General features: G+C 41.1%; 1 protein-coding gene across 1 annotated transcript in view; it reads right to left on the reverse strand.

Annotated features, from left to right (window-relative positions):
- Positions 1-233: 233 nt before the first annotated feature.
- LOC135713346 (uncharacterized) overlaps positions 234-20,674 on the reverse strand; it is a 29,144-nt gene continuing 8,703 nt past the window's right edge. Inside the window, exons 2-3 of the mRNA XM_065236453.1 lie at positions 689-812; positions 234-612 (exon numbers count right to left, since the gene is read on the reverse strand). Coding sequence (XP_065092525.1) covers positions 398-612; positions 689-812 — 339 coding nt within the window. The 3' untranslated portion in view covers positions 234-397. The remainder of the gene's footprint in view (positions 613-688; positions 813-20,674) is intronic.

Consider the following 20,674-nt stretch of genomic DNA (forward strand, 5'->3'; position numbering starts at 1 on the left):
CACCCTTTTTTAATTAATGGACAACATCCTGCTACTGTGTGACCTGACTTATAACGCATATACATTGTATACGAGTACCCCGAATACAACGTTTAGTTCGTCTTATTTTACATTGCAAATGCTATGCAAAATTAGACGAATCATACGTTGTATTCGGGGCACTCGTATGCAACGTATATTCGTTATAAGTCAGGTACCACAGTAGCTTCATTTTAAATAATTTCAAATGTATCAAACAAACTTAATCTTAACGCTTAGGAATAACACTAATTTGAATTCAAAACAGTAATGTTAGACGAGATTCCAATCTCAAATTTGTTATTTCACTGAAAATGTCGAAATTTCGGCTCTTTTTGGCTTCTGCTCGTTTGTGAGTGTTTATGCATTTAGGGCCATTTTAAGCTCTGAAGGTAAAGACGGCATCGAAAAAGAACATCACCCCGTTGATGATGGCCAGCGCTCCCTTGGAGATGGCCAGTCGCCGGCGGTCGGTTTTGAAGCCGTTTTCCCATTCCTGCAGGATCAGCACGCCGGACGCGATGAACATGGCGCAACCGAGGAGCGAGAAGAACAGATCGATTTTCTTGCTGACCGACTCACCGAGCATGTAGCCTGGCGTTGGAGAAAAAAAAAGAAAGGTTCGTTATTTAATCGATAGACATTTATGAGCAGGAAGGAAGTGGCTTACCGGCAAACAGACCAACCAGGATGATGGTGTAACCGACGAAGGTTCCGGCGACGAGCAGTTTGGTCAGTTCGTCAGTTTCACCCATGCTCTTGTAGTGCAACCCCACGCAGCTGATGGTGAGGGCCTGGAAAAGGGAAAGGGAAGTCAATCAAAGTAGGTCATTTTTATTGTGGGAACGTCAGTAGGCGACAGTTTCAAAACAAACGGAAAATCTTTTCGCTATCACGTGTTGTTTACAATGCGGAGCGAAGAACTGTAAATACGATCACTCAGGGTCGGATAGGATCATCCGTCTCCATAGCGTCCATCGCGTGGCACGCTGCGCTGGATTGATGACATCAGCACGCTTCTACGATGATCGTTTTATAAATAACTCAATTTCAGTTCGCGACGATCGGTGCGTGGAAGATTGCCTTGAAGTTCGTTGTTTTAAATCTAGCGTTCAGAATCGTGAGGGCCTAACTGCGATGATCGATTCGCTTAGTAGAATTTTTCTCCGAGAATAACATTTAGTTTATACAACGAAATCATTCGTTTGATTCACAAATCCAGACGTTTTTCTGCAACGAAATAGATACGTACTTTGTGCCGTAATCAAGACCAGATAGAAGTTTCTTATATTCTGCAATGTTGTTCAAATGGACAACACTTGTTCAGTAGTGAATATTTTAGAAGGGAATTGACTAGGTGGCACCAGAGTACAAGTGAAGTTCTTCAGTTGATAACTCAGGATCGAGACCAGATAGAAGTTTCCTGTCTTCAGCAAAGTTGTTCAAATTGATTGGAACCGGTCAGTAGTAAACAGTTTAGTTGGGATTTGATCACTAGATGGCACCAGATTACACATAAAGAGGTCGAATGGATAAGACTTTTTCAGCAGAGAATAGTTTAGTTACAAATAAATATAGAGAGTTATCTAGAGTTCTTCTTCTGATGATACATCAGGAGCGTTTTTTTTAGATTGTTTGCCTTTAGCAATGTTGTTTTTCTGGATAACAGCATTAAGGCAGTAACCAGTTTGGTAGCGAAATTACTTGTTAGGTGACGCCATAAACGTTTTCTGTCATTGAAAGGTATTCAAGTAGCCGAGATCTGTTCGGTAGTGTTCAGTTTTGTTTGGAAATAACTCCTTAGTACAACAAGTGTTCAGTAAAGTTGATAAAATGGGATAGATTCGTACTAAGCGAATAGTGAACAGTTTAGATCAGAACTGACTCGTTACGCGATGCCACAGTTTAAATAGAGTTCTTGTAATACTAACGTAGGATCGTGACAAAATCGAAGTTTCTTGTCATCAGCAACGTTGTGGCCATGGATAAGACCGTTTTGGAAAAACGCAGATTTTGATTTATTTGATGCCCTTAAGGAGATTCCCTGAAGAGTCTACAAATGGCCATCATGATGACTGCTATACCCTATCACTTCAAGTGTTTCAGGGCACAAATCTCGAACACCGTTTGGAACTCCAAATAAGTAATTTGAGAAATCCAAAAAAATAACAGCAACAGTTTTTTTTGAATTTCCATGGAGAGACAAACAAAAAATCACAGTGCATTATTTTGGCATGTGTCGTAGTTCATGAATAATTCTAGAAATTAATCTCCATTGTGGCTCCGGAGGATTCAAAGAGGGATTGTCAAATATCACTATTCACAACCAACCAATCAATCCCAGAAGACGTTCTGTGAATCACCAGAGTTAGTCTGGAGCAACAAAGAAGAATTCTAGAGAATTTCAAGAGCGATAGCCAAGTGCGATTCTGTTGAAAATCATGTGTCATTCACAAACAGGCAGAGATAATCACAATTGAAATTTCATAGATTGCTAACAGAAGGTGAAGAACATAACAATGAATTCCCATGAATTCCACGAGGAATTTGGGGCGAAAAATCTTATTTGGAATTTTGGAGAATCCAAAGAGAAATTTTGGAAAATCTCAGCATTTAATTTCCGAAGAAAACTAAGTACTCCTTAGATACTACCGGACTAGCGAATTACCAAAGTGTTTCTGGAGAGTCAAAAAAAAAAAAATCTATAAAATTGAAAAAAAAAAATTAGAATCTCACTAAGACATAGATTATAAATAATCTCAAGGAATATACCATATAATCCCAACAGAAACTTCAGATAATCCCAATAGCACGGAAACGGAAACGTCGTATAAGATGCTCCAATTGTGTGATTTGGTCATATGAATGCTATATTCCCACTATGGCGTTAAAGTGTAGCTTAAATTCTAATTACTGAGGCTTCTTTAAAGAATAAACGTAGACACGACTGGTTCAGTTGATAGTCAATCCACTTATCACTTTATTCACGGACTGTACAAATCTAGAGCAATCTGCTCCACTCAATCTTCTCTCGCTTCGCCTATGCGCTGAGTGCCCGACTAGCGGGTTCCTCCATTTTACCGAACGTGGAGGCTTTTCGCTTTGCCACTTCAGTTCCTTTTTCCTTGAGAAATCGCTTGATCCATGCTAGTAAAGTACAATTCATTTTCAACTTTCTAAAAATCAAAACCATAATAATTCAGAAGGCAAACTATTATTTTCACGCTTGGAAATTCGAAATTTCATGCTAATTCACAATAATCCTAACTACATATTCGACAATTCAAAAGAATTACTTAAATCAATAATACACATAATCACGCTTCTTGGTTTTCTTCGCCATTATTTTACTACGTCTGTAACCTAATGCATCATGGGAGATTCGAACGTTCCGTTCCGGAACGAGCTCTGCTTCACCAGCATGAATATGCTCCGTGCTCTCCTCACATTTCTTTGATGCATTCCGATTGTACATCACCTCTAAGAGAAAAGCCCTTTTCAGGAACCTGTTCTTCATCGTACAAGGAAGAATCGGCGGCAAAGCCGTAACAATCCGAGTCAGAATCATCGGATACTTCTTACTCATTACTTTTTCGTTTGTTGCTACGGCTTGTGCTGTCGGTATTATTATTATCATTGCTATTGATATTGCTGCTGATACTACAAGGCTGTGCTGATGTGCTGGGACTCTCTCCATTAAAAATAAACCGGCGAGATGAACCTCGGCGAGAGTTCACAGGGATCTTGAGTTGACGCTTATGCGCCGAAACGATCCGACCACTAAGTGAAATTCTTTACATCAACAATCAATTCCTTCCGTCATAGCATAAATACGCAAACTTGGCCCCACCGATCCTGAGAACATGTTTTCCATCCGTCGTAAAATATGTCCAGCCAGCTGCGGCCCATGAGCGGCACAAAGTCCTTGGTTTCCTGCAGCACAATCATATACAGATCACCTACACTGCTGAACAGATGAACACAGGCCTTTACCTGGCCCAAAATATGTAATCTGTTGCCCAGTGTTGGCAAAATCAGAAATCAATTGATATTTTGCCGCTCTCATGCGCTCGCAATATCACGCGTGATATTGGAACAAAATATCATGCTTGATATTGTTTTTACAAGCTCCTTTGATATTGCGAGACTATTCACAATGTGCAAAAATCAAGCTGAGAGTTGACTCGAAACATAAATGATTCCATTGCAGTGTTTTTAGAAAAAGAAAGCATGGTTTGCTATCTCTTTTTAATCTTCACCGATGGCAGACGCGAAGGGACTGCTGCAAGCCGTTATGGAAGTTCGGTTGCATTCGGGTGTAAAGCAAAAATCATTAAACTCAATCTCACCACAGTTTGGTGAGATTTGCAGTTGGTGAGTTTTGTTAGCTTTATATTTCGAGCTGAGATATCACAGCTTGCAAAATCAACCGCAGTAGTTTGCTTGTTGATTTTTGTCTAGGAAAATCAAGCGTGATCTTGGGCGTTGGTGAGATTTGAGAGAGACTCCGAAATCATACTCACTCTCAGCAGACTTCCATTGTTGACCGCTTTTTTCGACTAACAAATGAACATAGCATGGTTCGTTTACCCTACTCGTAATCCGAATCAATAATCTCGTCCTTCAGACGCTTAAAAGTCCAGACGAGATAGAAGTCAAAGGTTTGGGTGAATCGATAAACTTTACTGTTTGTCTGGTTTTGCGAGGACTCCTTTTCTTCAGTCTAAAACAAAATTTCTTAGTGTGTCCAGTTTTGTTGGCAAAAGAAACACGTAAAAACTTTGTCCCTATTCCTGCTTCCATTTCTTCTACCATCGCTTCTACTCCTGGAGTAAAAAAATCGATTACGGATTCGATCAAAACTCCTGCTTCTACTCCGGTTTACTAAGTTTGTCTGGAAGGACCACGCTCTTCTCTTCTACCCAATCTAGCAACGACATTATTCCTCGTCATCGCGATTAACAAAACGAGTCTGATCTGAGGACAACTCTTGATTCACTATTAACCTTTCTGCCTTAGCAGCCGTTAGAATGTCCTCATCGAACAACCTCTTCTGCAAGTTTCGGTCGTACGTCCCTATGACCAACGCATCACGAATCGCCCGCTCTTTGAAAATTCCGAAATCGCACAAATCAGTCAATTGATTCACAGCAAGTACGAAATCCTCCGATTTCTCGTACTGCCCCTGTCTACGAGTCCAAAACTCATACGTGTGTATAACATCAGTGTCCTTTTTGTCGTATCTCTTGTTGAGTTCGTCAGTTATTTGTTTATATGTTAAGGGGGGAAATACAAGTAACACGTCAAAAACTCGACGATTTTCGGAATTTTTTTGTGAGCAAATGAAACAACGCAAACGTTTGGGGTTTTTTGCATTAAATTGCTTAAATCTTCCTCTACATTTGAGATTTTTGACGTAGGACTACGTCTGTGATTTCTATATGGGGGTACACTTTGTGAAAACCGAAAAAGGAACATGTAACACAACTATGAAAGATTTTGAACGTTCATAACTCAGCTGCCCCTGGACTATTTTCAATAATATTATCACTGATCGATCAAATATATTTCTACGCATCTGTTGAATTGCAGACTTTATTATTTTTCAAAATATCACTATTGAAAATTGCATGAATGTGCAACTGTTGCTTTGACAATTAAAAATATCACCGATTGCATGTGAAAAGCGATTTCCCTAACACAGATTTCAAAGTTGAATTCCATCCGGACTCACCAAACGGTGTTTATTCCATCACCGCGTGGTGAGTGGTGGTGTTCTCCAGTACATAACGAAAGGCTCCCCACAAGCAGCTAGCTACCAAGGCTGGTCTCAACCACTGATCGGATTCAGTTTAAATCACCGTGTGTGGTGGTGTCCTGTCGTCGGCATCAGCAGCAGCAGTGCTTTCGGCGCGTGGCGTTGACATTGTTCTCCAGTACACAACGAAAGGCTGCCTGCAAGCAATGAGCTATAGCCCGCATGAGCATTCATAGAAGGAGGAAAAAGCTGCACCGCTATTGATTGAAATCAGTAGCTCTTCGTGAGTCGCTGTGGCCCATCTATGCCAAGCGCGTCACCTTCATTCCAAACGAAAAAACAGCTCACCTACCTCATCTGTGTTTAACACCCTAATTTTTCAGCATTATTCAACCATCACGACAAAACGGTTCTTTTCAGGACCACCATAAATTTGTAAATGAGTATTTTTTTAATCGGATGTCAGTTCCCAGACTTTATCATTTTTCAAAATTTCACTATAGAAAATTACCCGAATGTGAAACTGTTGCTTTGACAATTAAAATTTTCACCGATTGCCTGTGAAAAGCGATTTCCCTAACACAGATTTCAAAGTTGAATTCCATCCGGACTCTCCAAACGGTGTTTATTCAATCACCACGTGGTGAGTTTTAGTGTTCTCTAGAACACAACGAAAGGCTGCCTGCAAGCAGCGAGCTGCAACGAACATGAGAATCCATAGAAAGCGGAAGAAGTTGCACCGCTATTGATCGGAATCAGTAGCTCTTCGTGAGTTGCTGTAGGCCATCTATGTCAATCTCGTCATATTAAAGAGTATAAATAGACAGAACCCCGCTCAAATTCCTATTCCTACACAAAATACAAGCTCCTGCTGCACAATTAAGATGTATTATATAAGACCACGTAGTTCTACGTCACCATTGCGTACAACCCCATAGGGCTGTCCCTTGTAGTTTTTTCATTGGTGTGTGACCTCTGTGGCTCCTTGGGGTCGTTTGACGTTCTTACCCGGAAAATAAATTTTGTATTTGTCCGCAGTATAATTATTGTGCTCAAACAAGAACTCCAATTGCTCAAAGTATTGGGAGAAATGGATCGTTCCCGGCACATATGGTTCGGTGTTTGTAGTTTAAGACATCCTGTAAATACATCCTCACTCAAGAAATTCACTGAAAGCAGCCAAAGCCCCTGTTGTCGCAAGTCTACCGATCTACCACAGGGGTGGTAAAACTGGGAACCCGGTCGCTGAAGCGACGCGTCCAACAAAAACGTCACCCGCTGTCACCGATGATCAGCCAGGCTGAGGAACGATCAATCTGTCAAACGGACACATCAGCACAACTTATCCACCGTGACTTGGTATTTAGTGGAGTGACTGTAAATTTATTAAATTAATTGATTTCTACCTAAGAGTGCTGAACATTGTAAGAATGCATATGATTGCCTAGTATTAAGCTATAAAAGTGTAGTGAACTAACTATAATTTGTTATTCTAGAATTTGAAACCCACTGTTCGTGGACAAAGCTAATGTTGTGAAGGTTACTAACCTTAAAATTGAAGTAATGCGCTAAACTGTAAGATTGAATTATCCGCAATGTTTGACTTTAATTTCTAACTAATCCTATGATTTGCAGCTTTGAAGCTGATATAATATACTGCTATCGAAAGTTAGTGCGAGGAGTTTCATTCCGGCATCAATTCTTCAAAGAATTTATCATTAGCGATGCCAAACCCCCCGGATCCTCCACCAACGCCGAGAGAAAATGAGGTTAGTTGTGTGGCGTGCAACAAGTCTGATTTGCCGGGCAACTTCGTTCAATGTGACGCTTGTGATTCCTGGTGGCACTTTGCGTGTGCCAGCGTCGATTCATCGGTTAGTGAACGAAATCCAGCACCAGCTGCCTCACCACTCGTTCCCGGCGTTCAACTACCACGCTCCGATACCAGTGCCCAGAAGCAAACACCTGCGAACGCGAAATCTCGCGATCGGTCGAAATCTCGCGATGAAGTGGCTGAATTACGAGCGAAGCTGGAGCGCTGCGTCCAGCGAATGGAAGAAGTTTTTCGTCATCAGCCAGCGAACACGGTACCGCAAGCGCCTCCGTTGGGGGTATCCCAACCAGAAAGAACGACAGGTGATGAATGCCGGGATATGGGTGCTATTCCTAAAATGTATCCTAACCCAGAACTAACAGGTAAGCGTCAGGCCCCTTTTCACGCTCAAAATAAAAGCAAACCCGGTTTATTTGATATAAGTCCTCCCACAATCAACCAAAACAACCACCCACTTTATCAGTTTGTGCCGCTGCTAAACACAAACTCACGCTCGAATATTAACGACCATTTTCCTGATGTGAATCGGTCTCAGTTCGACAGTCAAGCTTTCCCCTTAAGAAATCCCCCTATAGTTCCCTCCGCAAGCTCGCAAATAGGTCCAACATCGCAGCAGATTGTAGCCCGACAGTCCTTAGCTAGGGATCTCCCTGCTTTCACAACTACACGACTGAAGCTTGCGGTTATACGAATGGGGAAAACATGATCCGGCTACAACGTTGTCTGAAGGGCAGTGTACTCGAGAGTGTAAGGAGTCGACTTGTGATACCTTCCACTGTCCCACAGCAGGTCGTCGAAGATGCTACAAGTGTACTTTCATTCGAGTCGGACGGGAAAAAATACCATGGAAGAGAGCAGGGAAAGGACAAAGTGAAGCAAAAGGTATTCATCAACCAACACGCGTCCACCGGCGAAGGATCATCCGAAGTACCTTTACAGAAGCAGGTTGAAAAGATCGAATGCATGAACTGCAGTAAAGCTGGGCATCGGATCAGAGACTGAAGGGAATTCAAAGCTCTCAGCATCGAGAATCGTTGGAGGAAAATTCGTTCACTGGGTGTCTGCCAAAACTGCCTGTTTAGGCATGGCAGGCGATCATGCCGAATCATTACACGCTGTGGCATCGACGGTTGTCAGTATAGGCACCATCCTCTCTTACATTCAACGCCAAAATCATCGAATGGCGTCACGCAGGTAGCGGATAATCACACTCATCGCCTAATGAGTTCGAGCGTACTCTTCAGCGGTCAGGTGAATACTTTCGCCTTTCTAGATGAAGGGTCCTCATTAACGCTGGTCGAAGGGGGATTGATGAACCAGCTGGGAATATCCGGCAGTCCACAACCTCTCTGCCTGAGATGGACGGCGAACACTTCCCGTACAGAGAAATCTTCCCAGAGTGTTTCCATTTCGATCTCTGGTGAAGGTAAAGATCGGAAGTACAGAATAGTTGGAGCGCGAACGGTTGAGAGTTTGAATCTACCGACACAAAGCTTTCATCTGGAGGATACAGCAAAGCGCTTTGATTACTTGAAGCATCTACCTTTGAAGAGCGACCAGGACGCTACTCCTAGGATTCTCATTGGGCTCGACAATCTGCGTTTGGCCCTACCGCTGAAGATTAAAGAAGGAGATGGATCCGGACCAGTTGCAGCTAAAACCAGGCTTGGTTGGTGCGTCTACGGCCAGCAGCAGCAGGTGGAGCAGAGAGCATACAGTTTTCACATGTGCGACTGCACGCTATGGGTCTGGTTTCAATTCCAGCTGAGGTCGGTGGGATTTTTCTGAGGCATAAAAATCTCTGGTCACGTCTTCCTTCGGAAGGGAAGTAAAGTCGGTGGTCCCGGTCCATTGTTGTTAAATGGGTTCAATACCCGAGCGAAGTCGGCTAACAAAATGAAATCAAAACGATATTAAAGTTTGAAGTTCCTATCATAATGAAAACTGATTTTGATTTCAATTGTCGCAACACAAGTCTGATATCATATTGCGGATTCTATGTGCAATCAAGAGTTTTTAAAATGAAAGCAATTTAACTTCAAGTTGTGCTGTTAACATCTTGTTGAAAATTTAATTTAATTTCATGTGTCGTTGAACTAACGATTATTGTTTATTTGGTCATTCGTCCGGGTAAGATTTGAACTCAAGTCTTTCAGCGTGAGAAGCATTGATGCTAACCATTTACGCCTGGACCGTATTCAGTTAAATATTATGAATGCAAAATCAGCAATCAAATTGATTCCATTGAAAGCAGGATTAGTTTTTCGTTTGATACAACAGTGTAATATTGTGCTCTCATTTTTGCTGTGTTAACCGTTAAGTCAACCAAAATGAGATCAACTGGAGTATTCAAAATAAGATATATCATAACAGCAAATTTTGATTTCAATTTGATCTCCAGCTTTGCTCGGGTATCCTACGCAGGTGTGGAAGCTGCCTTCCTGCACATTCGATTGCCGTCAATGGATGGCAATCGTTGTCCGTCGATGATAGGCACTAGATTGCGTCTTTTCATCACTCATGCCCAACGAGCTAAAGTTGACTGTTAACTAGTTTACTTCCCAATTATTCAGACTCTCACGCGGCAGTGAATGATGAGGCGGATGGCTATTCATATTCATATGAAAATGACTCAATTGACTTAAAATTACTGTTTGTTGTTGGAGGCTTCGGTTGGGGTTTTTTTGCTCGGTAAATAACATTTGTAGCCGAGTTATCCATCAATGGCGCGCGCACACAGAGATGTGTTTCTAATTCTTCCTGTGACCGTTTTTGAAGACGAATAAATTCCAGTCCAGTGTGATCAGTATCGCTTTAGTTTCAAATAAACCGCGTTTAATTATTTAATATTAATTTAAATGTTTACTAAAATCTAGAAAACATCGTTTCATATTAGAAACCGATGACCACTTATAAAGCTGCTGAAAGAATATCAACGGTAAGTTAATAGAAACTACTGATAGACCTCTCTGATTCAGAAATCTTATAACATTTTTGACATTTTGAGCTAGTCTAAGATTTTTCGAATATTTGCTCTAGAGAAAAGTAAAAGTAATTCAAATTAAATAGATAGTTGAAGTAGGCTTCAAGCATTTCGTACGATCGCACTTTAATTTGTGTTATGCCACAAATGATTTCAAGCTGCACAATGCATTAGGTCCTAAGAAACATTGATCGATTCTCATCATCGGCTTTATCTTGGGAACAGAACCGTTTCTTGTCATCTTTGTCGTATTGGAGCCTAGATAATAGTTTCTTTCATCGTTCTGTGTGCTGAATATAGCAGGGAATGTCTTAGCATGGCCGTGAGTATGTAAAGAAAAAGTCGACGAAGATAATCTGTCAATGTTGCGTAGGACCCAATCCATTGTTAGGCTTGGATTCCGAACGCTAGTAAAATTTTGCAACATTCTGGATTCTGCCGTGCACTTTAAAGTAGGAATAAAAACGAGATTGATTGACTGCACCCAACTGAGAGGCGTAAGCACGTAAACATTGCGCCAGATGTTTTATTAGCTAGACAGACGTACACCATTTGTATGGACAAGTGCAAATCTACTCACAACTCAAAAAGTATTAGCATTCTTGGGTGAGTACGTGGTGGAAAAATCTCGCCACTATCTCGGGGACCATCATTATCATCATCAACATTGTGAAGTATGAGATCATATAGCAGCGCAAAGTGACGGCCTCCGGCGCACGTTCTTTGTTTTTTTTTTTTTTTGAGGAAGGCGAAGTGTGGCGTTACTGCACTGCTTCCGTGCTGGCTGACGCGAATGACTTCATCTCAGTCATGAGAACAGATATATTCATGTGTATTAATAACAACAAATATCTCGCGAGATGGACGGTTTTACTGGTGCACGCGGTCGGCTCAGAGATTATCAGAAACGTAGTGAGCCTTGACCCAGCTGGGTTAATCAAAGCTCGCGTCAAATGAAACAGAACGCGATCGCAGACGGCTGTGGATTGGGGTTTGATGAAAAGGTGTGCTTGTTGATTCTTTGCCGGTTTGCAGATGTCGCTTACAATGAGGAGACATTTTTGCAACCCACAGAAAGGCATGCGCGGTCAATTTGGCGTAATAAAGTGTTGGAAAAAAAGCGGATGCATCAATGAGAAATATCACTCAATTAGATTAGATTAGCTCGGTGGATGGAGCTAAATTTTAAATGGGCGTATTCGCATTTTTTATATTGTTGTGAAAAGCATCGTTCTGCAGGAATGAGTTAACTTAAATAGATTAAGATCTAGATGCGCAATAAGCGAAACACAAACGTCTTTAAAAGAAAATTCCGGGAATTCCATGTGTGTGAGGCATTCGATTTAAATTCCAACTCAGAAGTCGCTGACCGGTGAGCCTCAAGATCATTTGCCATTTCGCCTGCAGTGCAGAAGACTAACCTTGAAGCACCCTAAAATGTTTGTAAATCAAAAAACGTTTAGCAGATGAAATTACTGAGATTAAAGCCTCCTCCACACTGCCCTTTGTCATGCTAGTTCTAGATGAACGTTTCAAAAGGCCCTATCTTTTGATAAAGGAGGTTCTTATCTGAGTTGATAATAGAAGAGTTACGCAGAGTGAAGCTTGCAACACTGATGTCGATCAATGGGCATTTTTTAGAAGTGGAAGTTCCCTCTAGTTTCAATAACAATACTTCCCACGCAACAGAGTCAGTTTATCTACTTTGCTCGATAGGTAGACGGTTTGACAGTTCGATAGGTAGATTTTGGTTTCAGTCTGCGTAACTCTTCTATTATCAATTCTGGTTCTTATCTACGGCGAATGAGAACGACCCAAATTTGTGTTTAGTTCACTCATAATCGCCAAAACTGCAGGAACTCAGCGATGAGTAAAATTTGTCTCATGTTTTTCCAGGATTTTCCAGGGAAAAATTCCCGAATTTGAGAAAAGTAAAGATTGGATTCACTCAGTCTATTGGTACTACTCCGAGACTGAATGAAATATTCGTCAATTTCCTCATTTTCCGGCAGTTTTTTAGATTTTCCACAGAAAATAGATAAAGAGAATCGATCAACAATGATAGGCCCTTTTCTCGTGTTGCGCGAGAATTTATCAATCACATCAGGGAATGTTTTCGCAGTTGAGATATTTACAAAAGAGAATGTCGATGAAGGGAATCGATCAACGCAGGTAGGAAATATTCGTTTAGATTTGTTTACTATGCTATTTTATTTTCCCCAAAAAACGTGAGGAAAAAAGATCAATTTGAATGCATAGGGTAGAGCGCTACTTCTTCGTAAGCGCCCGGTTCCGTTCCATGGAGCAGAAAAAAACCGTGCAGTAATTAATAATACGTTTGTTTCGATGCGTTAACTCATAAGCTACACACAGTGAAACTTATTTTTACCGAAATTTGCACCGCCGAGCTCGGTAGAAAAAAAACTAAGTGTGTACACAATAAAGCCTAAACGAGCGCGTTGTATGAATATTTACACTAATTCAAGCTAAAAATTGTATTAGCTCGGAAATGAATCTCGTAGAACGAGTTTGGAATCAAGAAGCAGTGTTGAATTTCTAACAATAAATATCTCAATAATTTGCGACTCTTTATAAAATCCAACGGTACGGTAAATTTGGAAGTCATCTAGTAGATTACATTTTTGCGTTCATATGCGTTCGAAAAAGAGGGGTTAAGGACGGAAATTAGATCAAAAACCCTATGCAAACATCTCCCCTGAAACTTTCGTTTGTGCCATGCATGCTGGGAAGACGGGCAGTGGTTGTTTAGCGAGTTGAAACTGGAGAGTGATGTTAGCTAGACGTTTATAGCTGCGCCAACACGGCTTGTAATAAATCCTCCACTGTTGATTGCTGATTGGTTTTTCAGAGAGGGACTTTGACCATCGGCGAGATTTGATGTTTTCTTCTACATAAGGTTTTGCACCGCCGGGGTTAACCTCAATCGGATGACAGTTCAGTGGTATTATTTACGTAAACTTGGTCAATTTTTTTCTTGGGCACATTTTTTGAAAAAATTTCAGGCTGCAATGAGATGTAAACCACGCTTCTGCAAAGTTCACAAGCAACACCTTGTCACCGCGCATTTCCTCGACAATTTTCAGATTAAATTTTGGAAATTTTATAATATTTTTTTTCCGAAAAAAAAAACTTCTAATACCGGTAAACTCTATCGAGAATAATACGCGATTTAATCCAGATATGCGTTAATCTAGATTTAATGTTAATACTCCATTCGGTATGCACCAAGAGACTTCTCTCTCACCGTTAATATTGTCGCGCTTATGTTAAATTCTCATTTGGTGACGGTCGAAGCACGCCGCTCATAAGCACGCGGGGTTGCATAACGATTATACACAGGTGTGTAACTTAGATAGTATTTTATGGCAGCGGCTTGAGCAACGAATCATAGATAAAGAGCCGCCGTGTGTTAAATCAATGGGCGCAGTCGTACGGCCATAAATAGAAAACAGATGCAATCTTTGAAATTTTATCAGTGTAGGCAAGTCAAATGATCTTTTTTTCAATTCAAGTGAGGTGATCAAGTCAGTTGAATGGCATGGTTTACACGTTCAATTCGCGTTCAAGTCAGTTGAATTCAACTGACTTGATCAATTGACTTGCCCTGTCTAAACCCAGCTTAAGGGAAGAAGAATCGAGCGAGAACAAAGGGCAATACACACTCAAAAAAAATGACACGTTCTATTCATGTGTTTTGGAATATGAAGACCGTTCATTACTTGTCACCATATAATCATGTGCTTTTCACACGGATGTCATAAGATTTACACACACAAATAATATGTTTTTGTTGCTTATGAAATTAATACTACCACACATTGATTTCATGTGTTAACTTATCGAAATCAAAGAGATCCCCATATAATTATGCGCTACTGTTTCCTACTTGTGTATTTAACGTGTATGACACATGAATTGCAATGGATCTCACTATAAAGATGAGAAGAGTACCTAAAGTGTCAAAACAAACATGGAAGGCAACAGCTAGTAGAGAAAACTTGTTAGTGGAGTTAGGTTTTCCTAACAAAATCCTCGAAATTTTTAACCGTGAGTATGTGAGTATTCTTTGTAGGAAATTATATGTTTAAATAAAGGGATCACTACACACACTTAGAAATAACTAATTTTACACGTGACGGAATCCGTCTTTGACATAAAAGTAGAGACGTAAACAAACATGTCATGTAATGTTTAGTGCTCCGAGACTGAAAAGTTTGTTGCTCGACGAAAAGTAAGTTTGATTGAGCTATATTTCAAGTCTGCTATGGCTCAAATTTATGTCAAAATTGACGCTCGTATGTCACTCTCAAAGCACCTAAATTTATATGATTTTAATTCTAGAACGAAAATGAATTCTTTTGGACATCCGATTCTACTACTATGTATACAGAAAAAAAGTACAACTTTATTCACGAAGACAACGATATTTGATTTGATAGGTTAAGCTACCCGTTCAATAATTATCTTTTAAGAGGACCGTAGTAATGTATTAAGTTTCAAAGGTATCGGATAACATTTTTCTGTTTGTACGGTACTATTGAAATGCAGTATGCATGACTACGATTTGCTTAAATTAAATTCCGTTATCTTTTTTATAGCAACAAATCAATTCTAAAACCAATAGTTATACTATTAGATTGCTACAAGGTCTTTCATGAAATTCATGTGCATCACGCTTAAATTTAGCATGTCTGGTACAATATATTTATATGCAAAACATTTCATGATTAGAAATCAAGCACATGACGTTGACATTTAAATCAAATGAAATTCATGTGTACTGTAAGTGAATGAAGCCTGGGTAAGGTATGACTGATTTCATAAGTTATACATTTGAAATTTATGTGTTTGCCACATTGCGCCAATTCAAATGTGAAACACATGAACGGCACGTGTAGATTTTTTTAAGTGCAATATATTTGCTACTTATCTGACTACACCGGTACAACGTTATGATGGTGAAGACTATCTACGCTGCTATGCGGTGGCAATGAGCTGGATTACCGAGGTGAAGCAATCACTCACACAACCACTGTACGATACACGCAAGTACACGCAAGTAGTGACGTCACTACTTGCGTTTACGTTGATTTTTTGGTTTACTAATACAACCCTATTTCACGATCTGCGCCACCTCTCTCTGTACCTCATTGATGCGGTGGTGCTGATCGTTGTTGACAGTTCGGTTTGGCACGATTGAAAAAAAAAAAATAGTACACGCTATACTTGAGGCTACTCATTTTTGAGTCGAAAATCATTCAGTCAAGCCAAAAGGGAAGTTACTCAAAAACGAGTAAACATGATTTTACTCAAATTTGAGTAAACGTGCCTATTGAGGAAACTGGGTAACGGTTACTCAGATTATGACATTTGTCAACTGAGTAAACCTTACCCATTTCGGAAGAAACGAATGAATTCCCCATGAATGTTTTATAAATATAAATTGCTTTGTCCAGGAAGAATATTGAAAAACATTATGAAAATGATAATTCTGTATTTATTGATACCAACGAACTATTTGTTAGAGTTGTATACCTTACCAACTAGCTGCTGATAGCCGGTATAAACAATAACCATAAAAAGCGCCTAACCACCACTTCGGGGTATAATCTCAACTTTATGTGGCATGGTTGCACCATCTATGATATCGTTAGTGCATGGTACCTGTTTATTAGGGAGTTTTCGCCATTCAGGTCATTACGTAACTGCTTCACTTTTAAAAAACTACTTTTAAACTCACTGCACAAAAATCGCCTTCAAAGTGCGCCATTTTGAACTTAGGAAAAATTATATCAGAACCATTTACCCAGAATCTGGGTAGATCCAACTCATCGGAGACAAACCAGTTTACTCATTTTTTTTACGCCGGAGATGAACCAGCGTCTGGCTGAAAATCTCCTTAACACTCCGAATACGATGCCTCCGAAAAACGTGTAACGGCAAGTTTGCAATGGTACAACTTAGCCATTTCTTAATGAATTTCAAAAATTGTGGTACCTTTAGAATTCCTAGGGTTTCTAGATGATTTTGATTGCAAAAAACTTGAAAATAGAGTCGTCTACTTTTTTAAAAAGCGAAAAGAGTTGTTACACGTTTTTTTGAAAGGTGTGTTTGTAGGGTTTTGCAAGTGGTGCAAGATCTGTAATTTAGATTAATGGGCACAAATGTTCACAATTAGCCAGAATACAGTCATGGTTCCTATATATGGATCCTGGAGACAACGGAACGGTCCTCGAAAAATCCGGAACATCCGTAAAAATGGTCAATCCATGATCCTGATCCTAGAGCTCTGCGGTTTTTTTGAAAATATTAGGAACTGTGATATAAACAAATATTTGGGGTCGTGACATAAAAATGTACCTGGATGGCCATGGGACCGTCCTCCGGAAGATCCGGAACATCCGTAAAAGTGATCAACCCATGAAACTGATCCTAGAGCTACGCGTTTTTTTTTAACATTAGGATCTGTGATATAAGAATGAATTTGGGTCATGGACCAAGATGGCCATCGGACCACCAGCGGAAGATCCGGAACATCCGTAAAAGTAGTAAATCCACGATCCTGATCCTAGAGCTCCACGTTTTTTTTTATAAACATTAGAAACTGTGATAATAGAAAGAATTTGGGCTTGTGACATAAACATGAACCTGGATGTCCATAGGACCGTCCTCCGGAAGATCCGGAACATCCGTAAAAGTGATCAACCCATGAAATTGATCCTAGAACTCCGTGGTTTTCTTGAAAACATTAAGAACTGTGATGATAGAAAGAATTTAGGCTTGTGACATAAACATGAACCTGGATGTCCATGGGACCGTCCTCCGAACGATCCCGAACATTCGTGAAAGTGGAAAATTAACGAAACTGATCTTAGAGCTCCGTGGTTTTCTTGAAAACGTTAGGAACTGTGATATTAGAATGATTTTGGGATCGTGACATAAACATGGACCCAGATGGCCATCGGAACGTCCTCCGCAAGATCCGAAAAATTCCGCAGTTTTTGAAAAAAACACTAAGAACTGAGATGATAGAATGAATTTGGGGTCGTGACCTAAACATGGATCTTGTTGGCCATGAGACCGTCCTCTGGAAGATCCGGAACATCCGTGAAAGTGGAAAATTCTCGAAACTGATCCGAGAGCTCCGTGGTTTTCTTGAAAACGTTAGGAACTGTGATATTAGAATGATTTTGGGATCGTGACATAAACATGGACCCAGATGGCCATCGGAACGTCCTCCGGAAGATCCGAAAAATCCGTAAAAGTGGTCAATGTATGGAACAGATCCTAGAGCTCCACGGTTTTTTTTCGAAAACACTTGGAACTGTCATATATAAATTAATTTGCAGTCGTGACATAAACATGTACCCAGAAGGCCATGGGACCGTCCTCCGCAAGATCTAGAACATCTTTAAAAATGGGCAACCCTCGAAACTGATCCTAGAGTTCTACGGTTTTTTTCGAAAGCATGTGGAACTGCGATATAAGAAATATTTTGGAGTCATGACATAAACATGGACCCAAATGGCCATGGGGCCATCCTCTGGTAAGTCCAGAACATCCGTAAAAGAGGTTAATCAATGAAACTGATTCTAAACATTAGGAACTGTGATATAAGAATGAATTTGTGATCGTGACTTAAACATGTACCCAGATAGCCATGGGACCGTCGTCCGGAAGATCAACAACATCCGTAAAATGGTCACTCCATAAAATTGAGAGGTGGAAGCATTACTATGACGAGCACCTCAACGGTGATGCAGCAGAAAACGAAGGTGGCACGGCAACAGACCTTGGAGCACGTGCAGGAGACGACAGGCTACTGGCCCCTGATCTTCAATAAGTTGAGGAGGAGATCGGTCGACTGAAGAACAACAAAGCAACTGGTGTAGATCAACAACCAAGTGAGCTATTAAAATACGGTGGTGAAGCACTGGCTAGAGCGCTGCACTGGGTAATTGCCAAGATTTGGGAGGAGGGGATATTACCGGAGGATTGAAGCAAGGTGTTGTATGCCCAATCTACAAAAAGGGCTGCAATGCCCAATCTACAAGTTGGATTGCTGCAACTACCGCGCGATCACACTGCTGAGCGCCGCTTACAAGGTACTCTCGCAAATTATACGCCGCCTGTCACCATTTGCAAGAGATTTCTTGGGCAATACCAGCAGGAATTCATGGGTTCATATTCGCGATTCGGCAGGTTCTGCAGAAATGCCACAAATACAACTTGCTTACACATCATTTGTTCATCGATTTCAAATCCGCATACGGCACAATCGATCGTGATCAGCTATGGCAGATTATGCCCGAGTACGGATTTCCAGATAAACTGACGCGATTGGTCAAGGCAACGATGGATCGAGTTATGTGCGTTGTTCGAGTATCGGGGACACTCTCGAGTCCCTTTGAATCTCGAAGGGGGTTACGGCAAGGTGATGGACTTTCGTGTCTGCTATTCAACATCGCGTTAGAAGGTGTGATCAGAAGAGTTGGGATAGACACGAGTATCAAGACAGCTTCTTGGCTTCACCGATGACATCGACATCATGGCACGGAACTTTGAGACGAAGGCGGAAACGTACATCAGACTGAAGGCTGAAGCTAGGTGGATTGGACTTGCCATCAACACATTAAACACAAAATACATGAAAGGAAGAGGTTCTAGGGAAGACAATGTTAGCCTCCCACCCCGAGTTCAGATTGACGGTGACGAAATCGAGGTGGTCGATGAGTTCGTGTATTTGGGCTCACTGGTGACCGTCGAAAATGATACCAGCAGATAATTTCAAAGACGCATTATGGCAGGGAATCGTGCCTACTTTGGACTCCGGAGGACGCTCCGGTCGAATAAAATTCGCCACAAAGTTGACTATCTAAAAGACGCTGATTAGACCGGTGGCCGTCTACTGCCACGAGACCGTGACTATGCTCGTGGAGGACAAACGCGCCCTTGGATGACGGAACGTGGAGGAAGCGAATGAACCAAGAATTGCACCAGCTGTTGGGAGAACCATCCATCGTTCACATTGCAAAAATTGGGCGACTACGGTGGGCTGGGCATGTCGTAAGAATGTCGCACGACGACGCAGTGAAAATGGTTCTTGAAAGCGCCCCAACAGGAACAAGAAGAAGAGGCGCGCAGCGCGCAAGGTGGATCGACCAAGTAGAAGGTGATCTGCGGACCCTTCGCAGACTACGAGGCTGGCAAAGTCTGGCCATGGATCGAGTAGAGTTGAAACGACTTCTTCGGACAGCAGAGGACAACAAGGCCTTAGCTCGATTGCAAGCCATAAAATTGATCCAAGAACGAAAAACCGTGGAACTGTGATATTAGAATGAATTTGGAGTCTGAACATAAACATGGAACCGAATGACCATGGGACAGTCCTTGCGAAGATCCGTAAAAATGAACCTGGATGGCCATTGGAACGTCCTCCAGAAGATCCTGATCATCCGTAAAAGTGGATCATCGATGAAACTGTGAAAAAACCGTGGTTTTTTTTCGAAAACTCTTGGAACTGCGATTTAAGATAGAATTTAGGGTCGTGACATAAACATGGATCCGGATGGCCATGAGACTGTCCTCCAAAAGATCGGGAACATATCATACTGAGAAACTGATCCTAGAGCACTGCAGTTCTTTTTTAAATACTGTGATATAAGAAACCTCTGGATCACTTTTACGGATGTTCCGTATCTTCCGGAGGACGGTCCTATGGCCATCCAGGTCCGTGTTTTTTTTATCTTTAGTAAGGAGACTTTCAGGCCTGGGCTGGTTCGTCTCCGGTACGTGTTTATGTCATGACCCCGAATTCTTTCTTATACCACATGCTTTCGAAAAAACCGTAGAACTCTAGGATCAGTTTCAAAGATTGACCATTTTTAAAGATGTTCTAGATCTTGCGGAGGACGGTCCCATGGCCTTCTAGGTACATGTTTATGTCACGACCGCAAATTAATTTATATATGAAAGTTCCAAGTGATTTCGAAAAAACCTTGGAGCTCTAGGGTCAGTTTCATACAATGACCACTTTTACGGAATTTTCGGATCTTGCGGA

The sequence above is a fragment of the Ochlerotatus camptorhynchus genome, unplaced genomic scaffold, assembly GCF_037179485.1.
Source record: "Ochlerotatus camptorhynchus isolate MF236.1 unplaced genomic scaffold, CSIRO-AGI_Acam_v1.1 ptg000550l, whole genome shotgun sequence".
NCBI classification, from domain to species: domain Eukaryota; kingdom Metazoa; phylum Arthropoda; class Insecta; order Diptera; family Culicidae; genus Ochlerotatus; species Ochlerotatus camptorhynchus.